Source organism: Macrobrachium rosenbergii, chromosome 4 (genome assembly GCF_040412425.1).
Source record: "Macrobrachium rosenbergii isolate ZJJX-2024 chromosome 4, ASM4041242v1, whole genome shotgun sequence".
Lineage (NCBI taxonomy): Eukaryota > Metazoa > Arthropoda > Malacostraca > Decapoda > Palaemonidae > Macrobrachium > Macrobrachium rosenbergii.
In genome coordinates this window covers 8,416,971-8,433,896 of record NC_089744.1, presented here as the reverse complement: position 1 = coordinate 8,433,896, position 16,926 = coordinate 8,416,971, and the positions used below count along the sequence as shown (strand labels likewise).

At 34.8% G+C, this 16,926-nt stretch overlaps 1 protein-coding gene across 16 annotated transcripts in view; it reads right to left on the bottom strand.

The window, feature by feature from the left end:
• Rdl (Resistant to dieldrin) overlaps nucleotides 1–16,926 on the bottom strand; it is a 401,707-nt gene that overhangs the window by 14,377 nt on the left and 370,404 nt on the right. For 10 of the 16 annotated variants that reach the window (XM_067089770.1, XM_067089643.1, XM_067089664.1 and 7 more), the window contains 3 exons: nucleotides 16,694–16,822; nucleotides 4,446–4,601; nucleotides 3,386–3,606 (listed from right to left, as the gene is read on the bottom strand). In XM_067089770.1, the coding sequence (XP_066945871.1) occupies nucleotides 3,386–3,606; nucleotides 4,446–4,601; nucleotides 16,694–16,822 (506 nt within the window). The remainder of the gene's footprint in view (nucleotides 1–3,385; nucleotides 3,607–4,445; nucleotides 4,602–16,693; nucleotides 16,823–16,926) is intronic. The other 6 variants (XM_067089698.1, XM_067089725.1, XM_067089715.1 and 3 more) reach the window with 1 other exon arrangement.

Genomic DNA, 16,926 nt, shown 5'->3' with positions numbered 1-16,926 from the left:
ATAACTAGATATGTATCTAAGTGTCTATGAAAATGAGGAAATTTCTTCACCATGCCAGAGCTTATTCTGTATAGTCTAAGTGTCTCTAAGGTCACTGATCATGCAACCTGAAATCTTCAGCTAAAGCCAGTAGAATCTGCCCTAGTTATCTGGAGCACTTGTCATTTTTGAGTTTCCTTTATTCTTTTTTAAAGAACACTTTCAGATAAATCTCTGATGCCTGTTTCAGCTCAGTGAAGATGCAAACGCCGTTAAACGGCACGAAAGCGTAACTCTGTTTTTACCGTTTCCGAGAAATGTAGATTTGGCATCTACAATAAGCTATGTGATCCCCATTTTGGACATACCTCCAGGCCTTGGGGTAAAACTGATAGCAGGCTGATAGCCTAGTAAAATAACATTATAATTTTATCTGAAATTATTCTTTCTATAAACAAATATCGATACTCGATCTTCGATGATTTTTGCCATTTTCTGACCTTGTGACCTCGAAAATAGGTTGATATTTCGAAGAAAAGAGACTTGAAATTTTAGTTTTAACAGCCCCTAATATCATTATTCATATTAGTTTGCAGCAACTGCCTTATTATATAAATAAATAATCCATCCATATCTATGCCTAGTATTATAAATGATGGAAATTCTTTGTAATTCACGAGGCAACTAATCAAGATTTGAGGCAATTTGTTTTGAAGTGTTAAGAATATCACGTGCCTCACTTAAGCACTACTGAACTGTTACTCTTTCTTACAGGGTCATCCAGATTACCTTTTAATTTCACAGTTTATTTGAGTCCATTCATATTTTTCTTGTTCGTGAAATTTGCCCAAAACTGTAAACGAAAAATAAGTGGCAATTGTTCGGGAATTCTGCATCAGAACTCGGAGGATCACACTCATGATTTGTATCTTTCAGATCTCACAAGATATCTTTGAAAAGTTAAGTATACCTTAGTTTTACCAGACCACTGAGCTGATTAACAGCTCTTCTAGGGCTGGCCCGAGAACCCTTAGGATATTTAGTCAGCTACTGCCCAATTTTTAAGCACTAATCAGTTATTATTCCAGCTATGTGTAAGTTATTACCAAAACAGAACGACTTCGACGCTAAATGATAGTTATTACTTAATATTGGTTAATATAAGAGTCACACTTGTATACGTGACAGAGTGACAAAACTTCATAATTAGTCAACTGATACAAATCAGTCAGCTGCTTTTGTGGAGATGGGCTGATATCGACTTTAAGCACAGCGCCCGAGTTCGACAGGATTATGCATAGCCGAGTCGATATCGACTTATCTCTCATGAAAGTTGAGTGATCAATTCGACCGCCCATACAATATCTAAACCAAAGGACCACGGTTCGAATCCTGGCCGAGGTAGTTGCACTTATCATTTACAACTCCCAATGATTCCCACGGTATAGTGAATTCGAAATTAGGTGACATTCGCGGTTTGATTGGTGGAGATTATGAAGAATGGTATTTATACATCTACTCCTGACTATGGAACAGTTTGTAACTTTTACTGTACAGTGAATTATGGAAGTAACAGACATCATCGACATTGACGGGAGGTACTTTCTCCTTGCATAAGAGAAGCTGTTGTAATAAGAAGATGTTTAAAGCAAGAGGCAAGAAAGTTATCATTTCTAATACTCGTACATTTTATATGTAGAGTAAAGTATATTTTCCACTGAAAAGAAAGCGACAAATAACCTTGATTATAATTTCAGGTCATATGCTGTCAAGCAACATCTCATTAAAGGGTAAGCACATCACTGTCATGAAAGTGTACACTGAGATATACTGAAGGATATATATATATATATATATATATATATATATATATATATATATATATATATATATATATATATATATATATATATATATACATATACATACGTACATATGAGAAAACTGATTTTATTAGATTTTCAAATTTAAACTGTAATTTAAACCGGAATTGACGACGTCACCATCCAAAATGCTAAAATAATCCGGTGTAAGTAAACTCTACCGCGTTCTTGACAAATTTGCTAGAATGCAGGCTTTTTCCCGTGCCTGAGAATTTAAAATAGTACATAGAAAAACTGTTATATATGGCGTACACAATTTTAAAATTCTTTTTACAGCTGTTCACGAAAGAATAAAAACCAAATTAAAGGCACAAATAAACATTGCATCAAAAACTCCATGCAAGATTTTGATTCTATTTTTGCGTGTGTACATCATTCACTTCGTGCGTACTGCGTTATTTCTTTACCAGTTACATGTTAAGAAAATATTATAATTAAAGGCTGACAAAAAAGTCTAGGACAACTGAAGGTTTACAGTTAGAGTATAGTGAACACATGAAAGACGTCCGAGAAGTCAAGTGCGAATTCCACGAACGGCCTGCAAAACTTTCATGAAGATTCGATGGAGCTTTGGTAGATTTGCATAGTACGGGAAAAATATTCAAGACGCTATAAAGTTAACACGACCTTTACAGCATCGTCTCTTGTATGAAATATCATATAAAAAGTCCAATTCAGGAAGGACAAAAGAAATTTAGCTCGGTATTAGGAATCCTTGAATTACTTGGTAATGCCGATTTTCCGCTAAGAGTAATGACGTGATCTTTGGAACCTAAGTCGATATGAAGGAGATTTGGGCAGTGTCCGCAAATAGCCTCTTATGAACTCGAGACTTGTTCCTGGTGTACCTGGCTTTTGCTTTGTTTATTTCTTTGAAATACTAAAACGATGTAACGATAACAGATGGCGCTAGAGTACCTTCTTTTCAGCAGACGGCAAAAAAGAAAAAAAAAAAAACTAGCTTAATACATCGCTTTAGAACGATTTCTTAAGGTAAAACGATCCTAGAAACGCAAAGGACTATAGGTACGTACATTGTGCTTACCCTTTAAAGGATTTACATTGCAGTTGGTAGTCAGATGAACTGCATTGCAATAGTTTATCAAATGATCTAGATTGTAATGCCGAGCCAGGTGACCTGCATTGCAACATTTTCTCAGTGATTTGCTTGAAATTCTCAGTAAAATGACCCAGACTTCATTAACCTCTAGAATGATTTTTCATAGCAATACTGGGCCAATCGATCCAGTTTTTAACATTGATCTTATCTAGTAATATGCACGACAAGTTTATGTCAAATGACCTGCATTACAATATCTTATCAAATGATCTGGGTTGCAATTTCAAATCAAATGACCTAGAGGGTGCATAGTTCGTTTCAACCATTCACACTCTAGTTAAACGACTTTTGCAATATGTTGTCGAATAATAGACTGCAATTCTCAGTCCAGTGACCTGGACTGCAATAACTTATCAAATGATTTGCATTGCAATTCCCAGTAAAAGAGCGTGAGATACAATACCTGGTGAGTGGTTTTGCAATGCTGTCTCAGCTGGTCAATAGTGTGTTTATCGTGCGCGCTACTCACTGTTGTCTTTGGGGTGTGGTCCGGGTGGTCTTGGGAGGCGTGCGATTGTTCGATGGCCGCCTCCTTGAGCTTATGCTCCGCTATCTTCTGGAGGGCCATAATGCGGTTCTTTTTCATTTGGATTCTCTTGCCCATGTATCCCACCGCCGCGTACTCTGTGGAAGGAGCCATCCGTCAGGTTCAGAGCATAATCCTCTCGTGAGAGGGTGCCATGACAGGCACTGCATGAACACCAGCAGGGTGTGGTATTCACCTGATCAATGCAAAGCAACAGCAACAATTGACGCAGGAAATCCAGGAGCTTCTTTGGAAAGTTCAAAAATAAATATCGAGAACACTGAAAGAAGAGAACTGTATACTCTTGGTTTTTAAACCTCACTTGGGGCAGATTGTCAATTAAAAAGAATAATGACAGGTCATGGGGAAAAGTCTCCGTGAGGTTTCCTAATCAACGGGGTGTGCAAATTTATTTGGCAAAGTCAGGTTCAAGATCATTAGCTGAGAGAGTTAACTACAAGGGACAAAGGTGTCATATTAACATTTACATGTAAGAGGACAATGGTAGAGAAATGTTTTCAGACTTCTGTTGGTCGCAGTCTTGGCCTGTACTCTGAAAAGGTATTTAGATCTTAGATTTTTGTTTTGTAAAACAGAATCAAACATAACAATTCCACTATTGTATTTTTTTCACAAACCTAAAAACTTAACTATGGGAAAATTCCTATGCTCTTTAGATCGTTGAAGAAAATCTTTCCGTTTTCCAACCTTTCCCAAAATTAGTGTGGTGGTGCTACAGTCCTATTAAAAATTTGATTTACTCTCCCTATTTTCTCTCATGAATTTTCCCAAGTTTGAATGTAATCTGCAATTCTGAATAAAGTTCTGCTGTAACATAAGTGAGGGACCAGAAAGTGAGAGTTGAGTACAAGTACTCGAAGGTGAGGAACTGGGAAACCGTTTGATAGGGGTGAGACTCGAAGGAAGGCACACGTACCCAGAAGTGAGGCGAACACCATCACGAAACAGGTGCCGAGGTAGACATCGATGGATTTGACGTAGGAAATCTTGGGGAGCGCAGCGTTGGTGGATGACATGAGGGTAGTCATGGTGAGCACAGTCGTCACGCCCAAGGACACTCGAGCAGGGGTAGCTGAGGGTGGGCGGCACGAAAACAGGTGATTGATTAGCAGTACTCTGGATAAGAAAGCGCCACTCTTAAGTTTCAGCACAGTGATAGATCAGTCAGAAAGTTCTTCAAAGAAAAGAGAAGGAAAACAAGATCGAGAGAGAGAGAGAGAGAGAGAGAGAGAGAGAGAGAGAGAGAGAGAGAGAGAGAGAGAGAGAGAGAGTTTGTGAATTTACAATCGACCCAAAAAAGGATGAAGTCATTTTGTTCTGTCAAGGCCATTATTGTGAAGTGTATTTGTGTGCAAACGCAGCTGCGGAGTATTAGGTGGTGTATAAAGTGTTCTTTGGCAACTACAATTAGGTAGAACTTTAATTTCCCCTTTTTATGCTTATTTTATTTTCTGTGATCCAAACAGAAGATGTTACCACGTGTACGGTGCAGTCTGTGCATACATACACATACGCCCACGGATATGTATGTGCATATCTGAATATGTTATGCATTACGGAAGCAATTATTTCGTTTAATCTGTTCCCGTTTAAAAGCGACTTCTCAGACGCAAAAGAGAAACGACGATGAAATCTTTCCACAGAAGTTGCTGTGATTTATAAATTCATTACTTTTTACCCAGCAATATCAGTGTTATCACTTAATGAATTAGCAGACAGTGGAATCTTTTAAGAAAAAAATCCAGTTTGTCACAATCTTATATGTATAAAACCAAGCTCACAGCACTTCCTTTGTATCTATCTAGTTATCTCTTTTTGTATATGTGTGTATGTATATATATATATATATATATATATATATATATATATATATATATATATATATATATATCTATAAATATGTATATACACATGTATAGTTTAAAGCAAATATTCCCGTCAGTAATTACAGTGCTTCATATATGTACATAAAGAACGGCCAAATATGTACATGCTCATGATAATTAACAGACATTTTATTGAGGGCTGAAGTATTAAGCAATAAACTGAACGAACAACTTAAAGGTAATTTATTGAAGGTCAAATGATAAAGAAGAAAAAATATAAGAATAAGAAAAACAAAACTTTAAGATATCACTTTTCACCTGCCACCTAAAGAGAGAGAGAGAGAGAGAGAGAGAGAGAGAGAGAGAGAGAGAGAAAGAAACACTTAGATGTGCCTCATCGTATTTGATTATGTTCGATCATAACCTCAAATAGTTAGTGCACTGATTTGTGGTTAGAACGATAAATACTGTGATGGTAGAAACGTAACAGGGAAAAAATCAAGACAATTTGTCAACTCGTCTCATTTGTATAATTAGACATTGCCGGAGAACAACTTCACCAGACGTAAATCATTTACGTACATTTTATCTATTTATTTATCAATTTTTTAACTGATTTTTTCTTTTTTAATTAGTGATCTCCTCTTTACGTATTTCCCTTTACCTCCTGTTACTTCTTCCTAATGAACATCATAATCTTTCGAAGGCTTGAATTTCAAGTCAGTGGCCCCTGTGGGCTTGTTCCATATGAACAGGGTTTAACTCCTGAATAATAATAATAATAATAATAATAATAATAATAATAATAATAATAATAATAATAATAATAATAATACTTCAGCCCCTTGTTTTAAGGCATGAGGCCGTGGCCGCAGCCAAGTATAACAATCGGAGAACTGGGTATGCGACTGGCTTCGGCAAGCATGGAAGGAACAGTGTTTCGTCTCACGAACCGCCACTTCTCGTATATTTGGAGGAACTGTTTTTCAGGGACGCAGTTAGGAATCTCACGAGTCTCACGACGTTTAGGTTAAGTTACTCAAACCAGCGAGGCTACTTCGAAGCAAGCTCCCTATCTGGAAACGAGATTAATCTTGAAAATTGTTGAGGAATGTTGAAATGGTTCCAGAACCATGTAGTCGTAAACACGACTCGAAGAACAAGCAGTTCTGAGCGAAACTAATTGTAATATCTTGTTAACATAATGCTATCATGTATCTATCGCATATTGCTGTCTAACATTCGTTTAGTATACACATAATGAGAATGATACGTAAGACATCAAATAAGTATATGTATTCATTAGATATACGACCGTGAATGGATATATGAAGGCTCAATTGAGGCTACATCTTTAATTCAGTGATTAATTACAAAAAAGTTCCTTTCATTTTTTCTTGCTTTCCTGACCAATCTGATTCAACAGAGAAATAATCAACTAATTAAAATTAACAGCTACTACGTATGAAAAGATAAAACAATTATTTGTTGGTTTTGAAATGGAAGTCTGGGATTGCTCTTTTTATTTATGCTAAATGTCACAGTATTTTCAAGATTAAACGTTAAAAATAGATGAGGAAGTGGATAGCGAACAAGACTGGGGGATGAAATTTAAGTTAAGCTTTCACTTTCGCATTGTCTGTTCCTCGGCCACAGTTCCGAGATCCGCATCAGACCTCATATTTCCTTTCATCCTTTGCTACACTTGGAGGTATCGTCAGGGCAAAGTCCCGTGCTGGCAAGTCGACTTAATTTGAACAAAGCATTTGCTCTTCAAGCAATCAGTGCAAGAAGCCTCGCATATTTTCCATGCGGACTGACATTTGCAAACCTCCAGAGGCCAACGTATCTCACGAGCATCGAGAACCTTCTCATTAATATCAAGTTAACAAAGGAGACTTTTCACTTTCCTTCAAATAACGTCTTTTGGTTTAGGGATCCTTGTTCGTTGGATTTTCCTACAAGATAGGAATATTAAGATAAAAAACCGTTTAACGCATGTTCATTCGAAACCGTTATTATCTCCTTCATGACGGACATTTATGTACTGAGGAATTGTAAACAGAAAAAATAATGAGAGACGATAAACGTGCAGCATTTTCTAATATTCGATAGCTCTCCAGAGTTACCAAGACAATAGTGTAGCCTGTCTCATTAACTGTTTAATCTTCTACCCGAATGACCTAAGTCCAACGATTAATCACTTCTAATTATCACTCAGATCTTCAGTGCCCATGAAATCATCGTTTCTTTTAAGGGTTAATAGTTTAGAAAACTGAAGCATATCAGGCATGTTTTCTGTCAGTCATTGTAAAGTAATGTACACGGTCATGGCAGATACTGTTTACCTCCGGTAGCTAAACTACTTATCCTATTCTAATGGAGATACCAAAAGTTAATAACTGCCTCAGAGGATTCTTTTTAGAGGTCAAGTTACTCCATCTAAATTATAAGAAGTTTTACAATAAATCTGAAAGTCCATATATATATATATATATATATATATATATATATATATATATATATATATATATATATATATATATATATATATATATATATATATATATATATATATATATATATATATATATATATATATATATATATATATATATATATATATATATATATATATATATATATATATACTGTATGTATGGCTCCCATTTGTAAGGTTGGTGATTGGATCTTGGTTGCCAGCCACCAGTCGACACAGCTGCGAATTGATGGCAGCAGCAGCTATGGTCAAGAAAAGGATATGGTGCTAGCAGCCTTACTCACAGACTTGTTGAAAACAGGGAAGTTCTACTATTCTTCTCATGGACAGGGATTTCGAATCTGCGTTTTGAACAAAAAATCTAAAAGTCAGGAAAAGACTGCAATATCGTTATGTCCAGTCCAAGTCGCGGCTCAGCCAACGTAACTAGACAAATAGTAGATATAGCTCTATATATATCTATCAGTGAAGAGAGAGAGAGAGAGAGAGAGAGAGAGAGAGAGAGAGAGAGAGAGAAGAGAGAGAAGTGATTTACGTCTAGCGCTAAAAAGATCGAGAACAGTAACGGTAAGGAGAGTGCAAGAGTGCATCCTTGGTGGTAGGTGCAAAATGAGCCCGACACTGAAGAGGCCGAAGTCTCGAAGGTAAAGAGGAAGAAGATCTAACCGAGAAAACGAAGTCGTTCTTCTAAGTTCTACATTTATCTGTCGTTGCCTCGTCGTTGCATGGAGAAAATTCTCCGCTGCCCATTCTGTTTACTAATACATTTAGTGCTCTGTGTGATATGTACTGCAATGGCGTTCGTTACTATTTAAATCTATTCTGTTGTTGGTGATAACAGGCGGAGAAAGCTAGAAATATCGAGAGAGGAAGGAAACACATAAACATTTGGAATTCGAGAAAGATATCATCAATGACTATACAACAGTTTTGCTCACATGAAATCTATGCTTTACAAATTGCAACATTAACATGACAAAATCTTTACAGAATATGATCAATGTTTCCTTAAATCTAGGGTTATTATGCATGACACAATGCAATCTTCGTGTGTGCACAGTGCAAAATGAATGTGAAGTCAACAGAGCGTTTTTCTGGTTAGCCAGGAAAGAATTGTGGAAGAGAAATGACATTTGGAAGTTTGATTTAAAAGGCTCAGAAAAGCTGTGACGTATTATCTACTAAATAGAGAATCTAAGAACATGTTATCATAATTTGATATATTGCTACTTCTAATTAGACTACTACAAGGAGAGATCAAATATTATTTTCATGTTATCTCAAACACAAAAATTCTAATCAAATTGAAAACAAGTAAAAAAAAAAAAAAAAACAAATACAGTTGAAATATAGTGAAAACTGAAGACTACTGAGAAGGAAGGGTTGGAAAGAGTAAAAAATAAATGAAAGAATATTAAGTGGACCAATGAGTAAATGAATGCTAAATGAATAATGAATGCTAACTGATGAACAATGAACGGAATAAGCCAAACGTTAAAGACTGCTTGCATTTTCAAGAAGATTAAATAATTACAGAATCTCTGAATAGACTAATTAAAATGTCTTGAAACGAATTACAATGAAATTCTTAACATGGTAACAAAAAACTTAAAATAAAAACCTGGAAATATTAATTTTTAAAGGATTCAATTTCTTTTATTTAAAGATATGGGCCAGATAAGATAAGACCACCGAATGTGCATGCATACATGCACGATTAAATACGCACATATATAGGAATAATTTGGTTAAAATGTACTCAAATATGACCTTAAAACAGACTTATAATGTAAGTGTAATATATATATGTGTGTGCGTGTGCGTGTTTTGAGTGTGTATGTACGTATGCATGTATGCGTGTAACTCAAAGTTTGAGATTCCTTGTTGAAATACAAACATTTAAAAAATGTAAGAAATCTAAGGAGGGAAGTATTATTGGGAGTTGTGAAAGATAATGAACAAAATGTATAATAAACGGCTAAAATATGCAAGTAATTAGGGAATAACAATTAAATCTTATAGGAAAATTTTGACTTGAGAATAAATAAACGTACAATCACGTAAAAGAATGCTTACCTCGACATTTAAAAGTAAATGTAAATATAATCACGTCAAAATACAATATAAAATGAGAAGAAGGATAAATAAGGGTCCTTTCACAGTAAGATACTCTACAAAGAAAAGGATTAGGTACATCTCCAACTTCTTTTCTGGGACTGTCAAAGGCTTTGCAGGCCTAATACACGTTTCCATTCTTCTTTCTTAATCATCTTAGCAAAGACAACAAGGATGTAATCTTCAATTTTTTTACACCATTAAACAGATGAGATTCCGGAGAGAGAGAGAGAGAGAGAGAGAGAGAGAGAGAGAGAGAGAGAGAGAGAGAGAGAGAGAGAGAGAGAGAGAGACTTTTTTTTTAAGAAGATAATCTTAAAACGGAGACCTAACCACTTTTGCAAAACTCATTCATGTTTCTTTTCTTGATTTTACCAGTTTATTATTTTAGTAAACTGAGTTATTGGATTATATGATGGTACGTTTATCGACACACCAATCAAAGCTTTTTTTTAATTATCCAAAACAGATCACTTACGTCGTACAATTATTTCAACGGAATGTTATTTAAAAAAAGTTTTTTTTCACGCGACGCAGTGTCAATTTTTTTTTTTTTTATAAACAAAGCGAAATAAATCAGAATTTTTTTTTTACTTGCAGGTTCCGAAATACTTACAGCCACATGCCAACTTTTACCGATTTTTCAAATTAAATATTAGTCCGTTTCGAACATGGCTGATATATAATAATTCTATATACAACTTGAAAGTGCCAATAAGTCATTTGAAAACAGATATTTCATTAGGAAGTACCCATATTAGACATGGTGATTATATTTGGATTATCGAAGGGTGAATTCTGACTCACTTGTCGAAATTAATGGCACAACAGTGTCAGCAAAATGTACCTACAGAGGAGCGTTGTTAGCGTAATGTGTAATTATCATTCTATTTACTATTATTATTATTACTTATCATCTCAAATATTTCTAAAAATGACATAGACCTCATGCATATAAGTAAGAACACAGGGACACTGAGTGAAAGTGGACACTGAACATATGAAGATTAATTATTCTTTAAGTTGACTGTTGGCAATAAAAATCAAAAACAGAATTCAGAGAATACAACGAAAGACATTTGGGTTTGGTAGAAGTCTTTGCAGATTTCTACATTGTTTTGCAGACCACTTTGCCTAACAAATGACAAAAGGAAAAGAAATGAATGGAAGGCCAAGGCCATAAAGTAAAGCAATCGTGGTGTCCCTTCACGACAGATAGAAGCTGTGTGGTCTTTTCAGTGCTCTTCATGGAAAGACATCATTGCAGATTTTCTGTACCTTCAAATTGTGTAGGCAAGTCTCAAACTTGAAGAGGATTAACAAAAACATAAAAAAAAAAAACATAAAAATTCTGAATTACTCATACAAACAGAAGAGGAAAAGATCGTAGGCCTCTAAGTGGAAGAAGACTACAGTTTACTGCTGTACAATGAAACATTGGAAGGATACAGAAATACGAAGGCAATTCCGTCTCTACATATTTCCTTACAGAGATGTGGACAGGACAAACAAACAAAGTGCTTCCGCAATACCAATGCAGTTAGTTACAAACCATGTGAAGCAGAAGTGAATTGTAGGAGAAGCAGATTTCAAGGACTGTTTTCGTGAAGGGAAATAGTTTAAGAAGCATAGTAAGTGATACACCTGTTCATTTACTGAAGGAGGTGTTGACTGGAACGCCACATAAGGTAAGGGTTAATGCCTTTTACAGCATGGAAGTTCAAAAGGTTTCTTATAAATTTTATACAAACTAATAAAACTTTATTGAAAAACCTGCCTTTGATACAGCATCATTCTATTGAACCCCAGTTACCTTATAGAGCGTCTTACAAAAGTTCTTGGTGTTGTGAAAAGTCATAGGGCAATTTCTTTGACCGTCTTGTGTATTTTGAAAAAACTAAGTATATGTATATATGTGTATATAGTGTACATACATATATGTATATAATACACACGCATATATATATATAATATATATATATATATATATATATATATATATATATATATATATATATATATATAATATATATATTTATTCTTATTTATATACATATAAATATTCTGTTATGTATAAAAGACAATTGTGGGTGTATGTGTGTGTGTGTGTGTGTAATATGCTCATGTCTTAAGGCATTATATTGAATTTTTAAGAATCCATCAAGCTATTTTTTCTCGGCTACATTTTAACAATTTGTAGAGTTCGCTGAACTTGCCAGAAATCTAATCCATACTGTGAAATGCTCAGAAGAATTTCGTCAAACTTGCAGTTCTTTAGAAACAAAGATCACTGACCTGATTATAACTTAATGAAACTGTCCACGCAGAGAAGAATACTGCTAAGAGACTATAAGCAAAGACAGGCTTTGCTGGGTTTACAGATGAAAAAAGTCATTATATTGACGCATTTGCTCAACATTTAAACCAACACAGATAAATTAAATTTTGATGAGAGATATATCAATGTCTCTTGAAACATTATTATAGCTATTGCGGTAGATCTTCAGCTGAATAAATGCCTTAAGCCATGGCTGCCCTCAGAAGTCCTTCATATCTTTGATAAATGGAACAGTTTTGGAAGTGCTGGCTAACCTATGGAGGAAAACACCTGAGTCGCTCCTCAACCATTCTCTCTCATCTCTCACAGCCCCCTTGCCCCACCTTCGGCCAAGAGGCCATTTGTACGGCAGGCGGGACTTGGAGAGAGAGAGAGAGAGGAAGAGATTGAAAGGAGCAACCCCTTACAGATGCAGCAAGATCAGTTATCATGGTGGTTTTTCAAAGTGAATTTCGACAGAGAATACAAGAAAAAGTCGTGGTTGTTGGTCAAGTTGGATGTTGAAAACGGTGCTGGCGTTCTTGGGCACCTTGAAGTGATCCCATGCTCCAGGTTAGGCACATCAAAGAGATCGTGAGACTCCGGCACGAGAATCAGATGCTCTTTTGTTCTGACTTTTACGTTAACTGAAGGATGGGAATCAAAGCGTCCGCCTGAACGCCAGCTGTGTGTGATTCTCTTCTTCATTTTTTCTTTTCAGTATTTTTGAATTCTATCGCAGGCTGAGCTAAAGTTGGTCAGTCGGGACTGTTATTTTTTCGGACTGGTTTTAATAATGCAAAACTCTAAAACACTTTCCTACATACCTGGGGCTGTGTTTCCCCCATAGGTTGCAAGGTACATAATTGCAAAGAAAGACATTAAAGAGTAATTCTTAGAGACATCAAAATAAAGGAAGTATTTGGCAATGTACAGGTGTACTCGATACTGAAATAAATTGTATAAAAAAAATTCTTGATAACTATGCAAAGAGCTGAAAGGAAACTGAATGACAATTGAAAGAGTAGTGGAAAGGAAGAAAAAACATAAAGAATAAACGCAGAGAGGGTTTACAAATTTACACTAAAGGGGTTTAAAAGCACCAGAATGTTAATCATCATCCTGACATAAAGGAAAAAAGTCTAAAATATCCTGGTTAACATAAAGGGTATGACACATACTCGTGCAGACTACAATGCACTATAAGAGTTAAACCATTTCAGGAAGTCTGTATTTTCAAAATATTCGATATCAAATCTACTGGAAGTATATACAGGTTTCTGTAAAAGTTGAAGGGCATTCCAATAATATACTTCGCCCAAGGTTTGAGTGGTTTCTAGACCTTGGCTCCATCCATTCGGGAGATGGATGGAAAGCTGCTTGGGAACCCATCAATAAAACTGACAATATTAATATCGAATGATTTTAAAAACAAGTCAAGGAATGGCTCTTGCGCTGAATGAAGTTCTTCCAAAGTCAGTCATTTTTATCAATGTGAACAAATTTGCCACCGGGCACCATGTTTACGTTGGAAATCTAAATGACCTATTATGCTTCATAAATAACCAATGGATGTTATACCATATATATTCATTTTAATCTGTGTACAAATGCATTGTTTGTTAACCTTCAGGCATGAAGAATATATATATATATATATTTATATGTATAAACCAATTTTGGGATGATGTTGTTAGCCACACGCCCTTCCCCACCTTGGCAAGTATTCAGTTCATAACTTAAGTAAGCGAAAGATCAATGGTTTTCAATAGACATGCCCAAACTGGTGTGCCTCAATCGGGGACCTAACCAGGGCTCCTCTCGCTGGTGATACATTACTTACATACATACATACATACATACATACATACATACATACATACATACATACATATATACATATATATGTATATATATATACATACATATATATATAGTCCCCGTTTACTAAAATATCTGTTGCATCTCTATGGATCAGTGAAAGTAATTAGTGAAATTAATCAGTGGTGGGTTGAAGCTGGGGTGGAGAAGGACTTTGAGTTAACAACCTTATTCCAACGAGACTTGTTGAGGACCAACCGTAATGTTAACATACTCTACAGGAGAAGGGTGAGACCACACACGCACACGAATGCGTATACATATATCGTTCTGAGGGTGAAGGTTCTACATTCAATTTATTAGGTTAAATAACTGTAACAAAGAGAACAATCAGTTGTTACTATAAATAGACCAATTTGACGGCAAATCTCATCATTTGATGAACAGGACATTTCTTCGCCGCATTACGTTACATTTCTTACGAAAAATATTGATTTGTAAATCAAAACACAATTCTCTTCCCACAATTAATTCACAAATCAAATGCAGCTCGAAACGATTTGCCTTAAAGAAATGAAAACTTCACCGGTAAAATATTAAGCGAATATTTGGTCACCTGATTGTGGAAGAACTTCCATTTGCTTTGAGCTAAGCCTCAGCATTGCAATGTTAGCATTAAGGATAGAAATTAAATGGGAAAGGATATAGCGTTGAAGGAAGGTCGAACGTAGTCAAACTAAAATATAATCTAATGAGCTACAATTAAATGATTGCTTAAGATTTGACTGTAGGAAAAATACCACTAACAAGGATATAATAATAATAATAATAATAATAATAATAATAATAATAATAATAATAATAATAATAATAAGACTTATACTTAACAGATTAGATAAAAGTACAGCTGACCATGTAAAAGGAGGTATCAAAGGCAAAGATCCTTTCAAAAAAGTGATAAGAATAATCCAGGAAAATAATTATTTCAGCAATTTTTTTCTAATTCACAAATAGCTCATAGACTAAAGGAGACCACCAGCCTTCACTTACAACAGATTTACAAACTATGAAGACCAAATACATTTACAAATAATAGTAATAATAATTACAATATGAAAAATAACTGCAAGGTAAAACTAATAATTATACTACTCACACATGGGAAAATAAAAAAAAGAATAGTAAGGATAACCGTAATAATAAAAATAGTTGCAAGGTAAATCTAATAACATATATTGTTGGCACATGGGAAAATCCCCCACCCCCCCCACCAAAAAGAAAAGGAAAACAAATAAAACACAAAATGAAGGAGAGAGGGATTCTAAAGAAAGAGATGAGCAACAAAATTTTATGATGGCAAATTTCCCAGGAAATCCGGGAAATGTTGCGGTCCAGTCAAAAGATAAAGGGGAACTTACTTAGTTAATGGACGGCATGAAATGACTTTTAAGGGAAGAAGACCGAGTTGGGGGCGGGGGAGGGGGTGCTTTAGGGCCAAAGGTGAATTTTGTCTATGACTCTTCCTCTCGTTGAAAAGAAGAAGCGAGATATTAACATCATCATCATCATCATCACCTTTATTCTTGCGAGAAGGAATTTATTTGCTACGATCACTACTGAGATGACTCTCATGAGAAAGCAAAAAGAGGAATTACAGTCTCTCGGTGATTTAAACTAATTAGCGGAAGACTTGCAAAAGGTGAGTTGCAGTTCAAGAGGCATTTAAGGAGGGAAGGGAGATCGTTTATCTACAACACAGAGCGGAAAAGAGACTCAGAGAGACAGGAAAAGACAGACAGGGTGAACCCTGAACTCTCAGAAACAAACTACCCCGTCAGTAAAAGAAAGACATAAGCTTTTGCTTTAATGTTACATAACCAGATACAGACGAATTTATTTACTTAAAATGGAAAGGAATGCCAAAATAATATATATATATATATATATATATATATATATATATATATATATATATATATATATATATATATATATATATATATATATATATATATATATATATATTATATATATATATATACATACATACATACAACATACATATATATATATATATATATATATATATATATATATATATATATATATATATATATATATATATATATATATATATATATATATGGGAAAAGTAAAAGGGTAAAGGAGAAAAGAAATCTCTGAAGGCGAAGATTGGACATGAAAGAATCATAAAAATGCAATAAAAGCAAAAGACTGCACAGAGAAAAAAATAGTTTTCATTTATTTCTTTTAAATTCATATGTTTTTCAGTGATCTGTGGAAACATATTTGATGCAGATTTTTTAAGTGTCCTAAAATACTTTACGGCAAATATCATCAAGTTTTATGAACAAAGTGAAAAGAACAACGTAAAGTGGCCATGAACAACTTTGACTTTTATTTATCTAACATAAATTCATTTATCCAGGAATGAAGATTTTTTTTTTAAATACGTTGACAAAACCTAGTTAACAAACGCAGACAGATTCGTGAATGATGAGTTCATATCGAAATGAATCTACTGCAAAAACTGAACACGAAAAGTGTGAGGAGACGAAACTTACCTGATCTATTGAGCCAGAAAGATACCCATGAGATGACGACGATGAGTGAGGAGGGGATGTAGATTTGGATAAGATAGTAACCCATGGAACGAACAAACATGATCTCACACAACAGCCGAGAGTAATTACCTGAAAAGAGACACCGAAGCAAAAGTCCCCATTAGTTCAAGGAAGTGACGAAAAAAAAAAAAAAAAAAAGTATTCTGTTACTAAGCTAACATCTGCAAACGTCA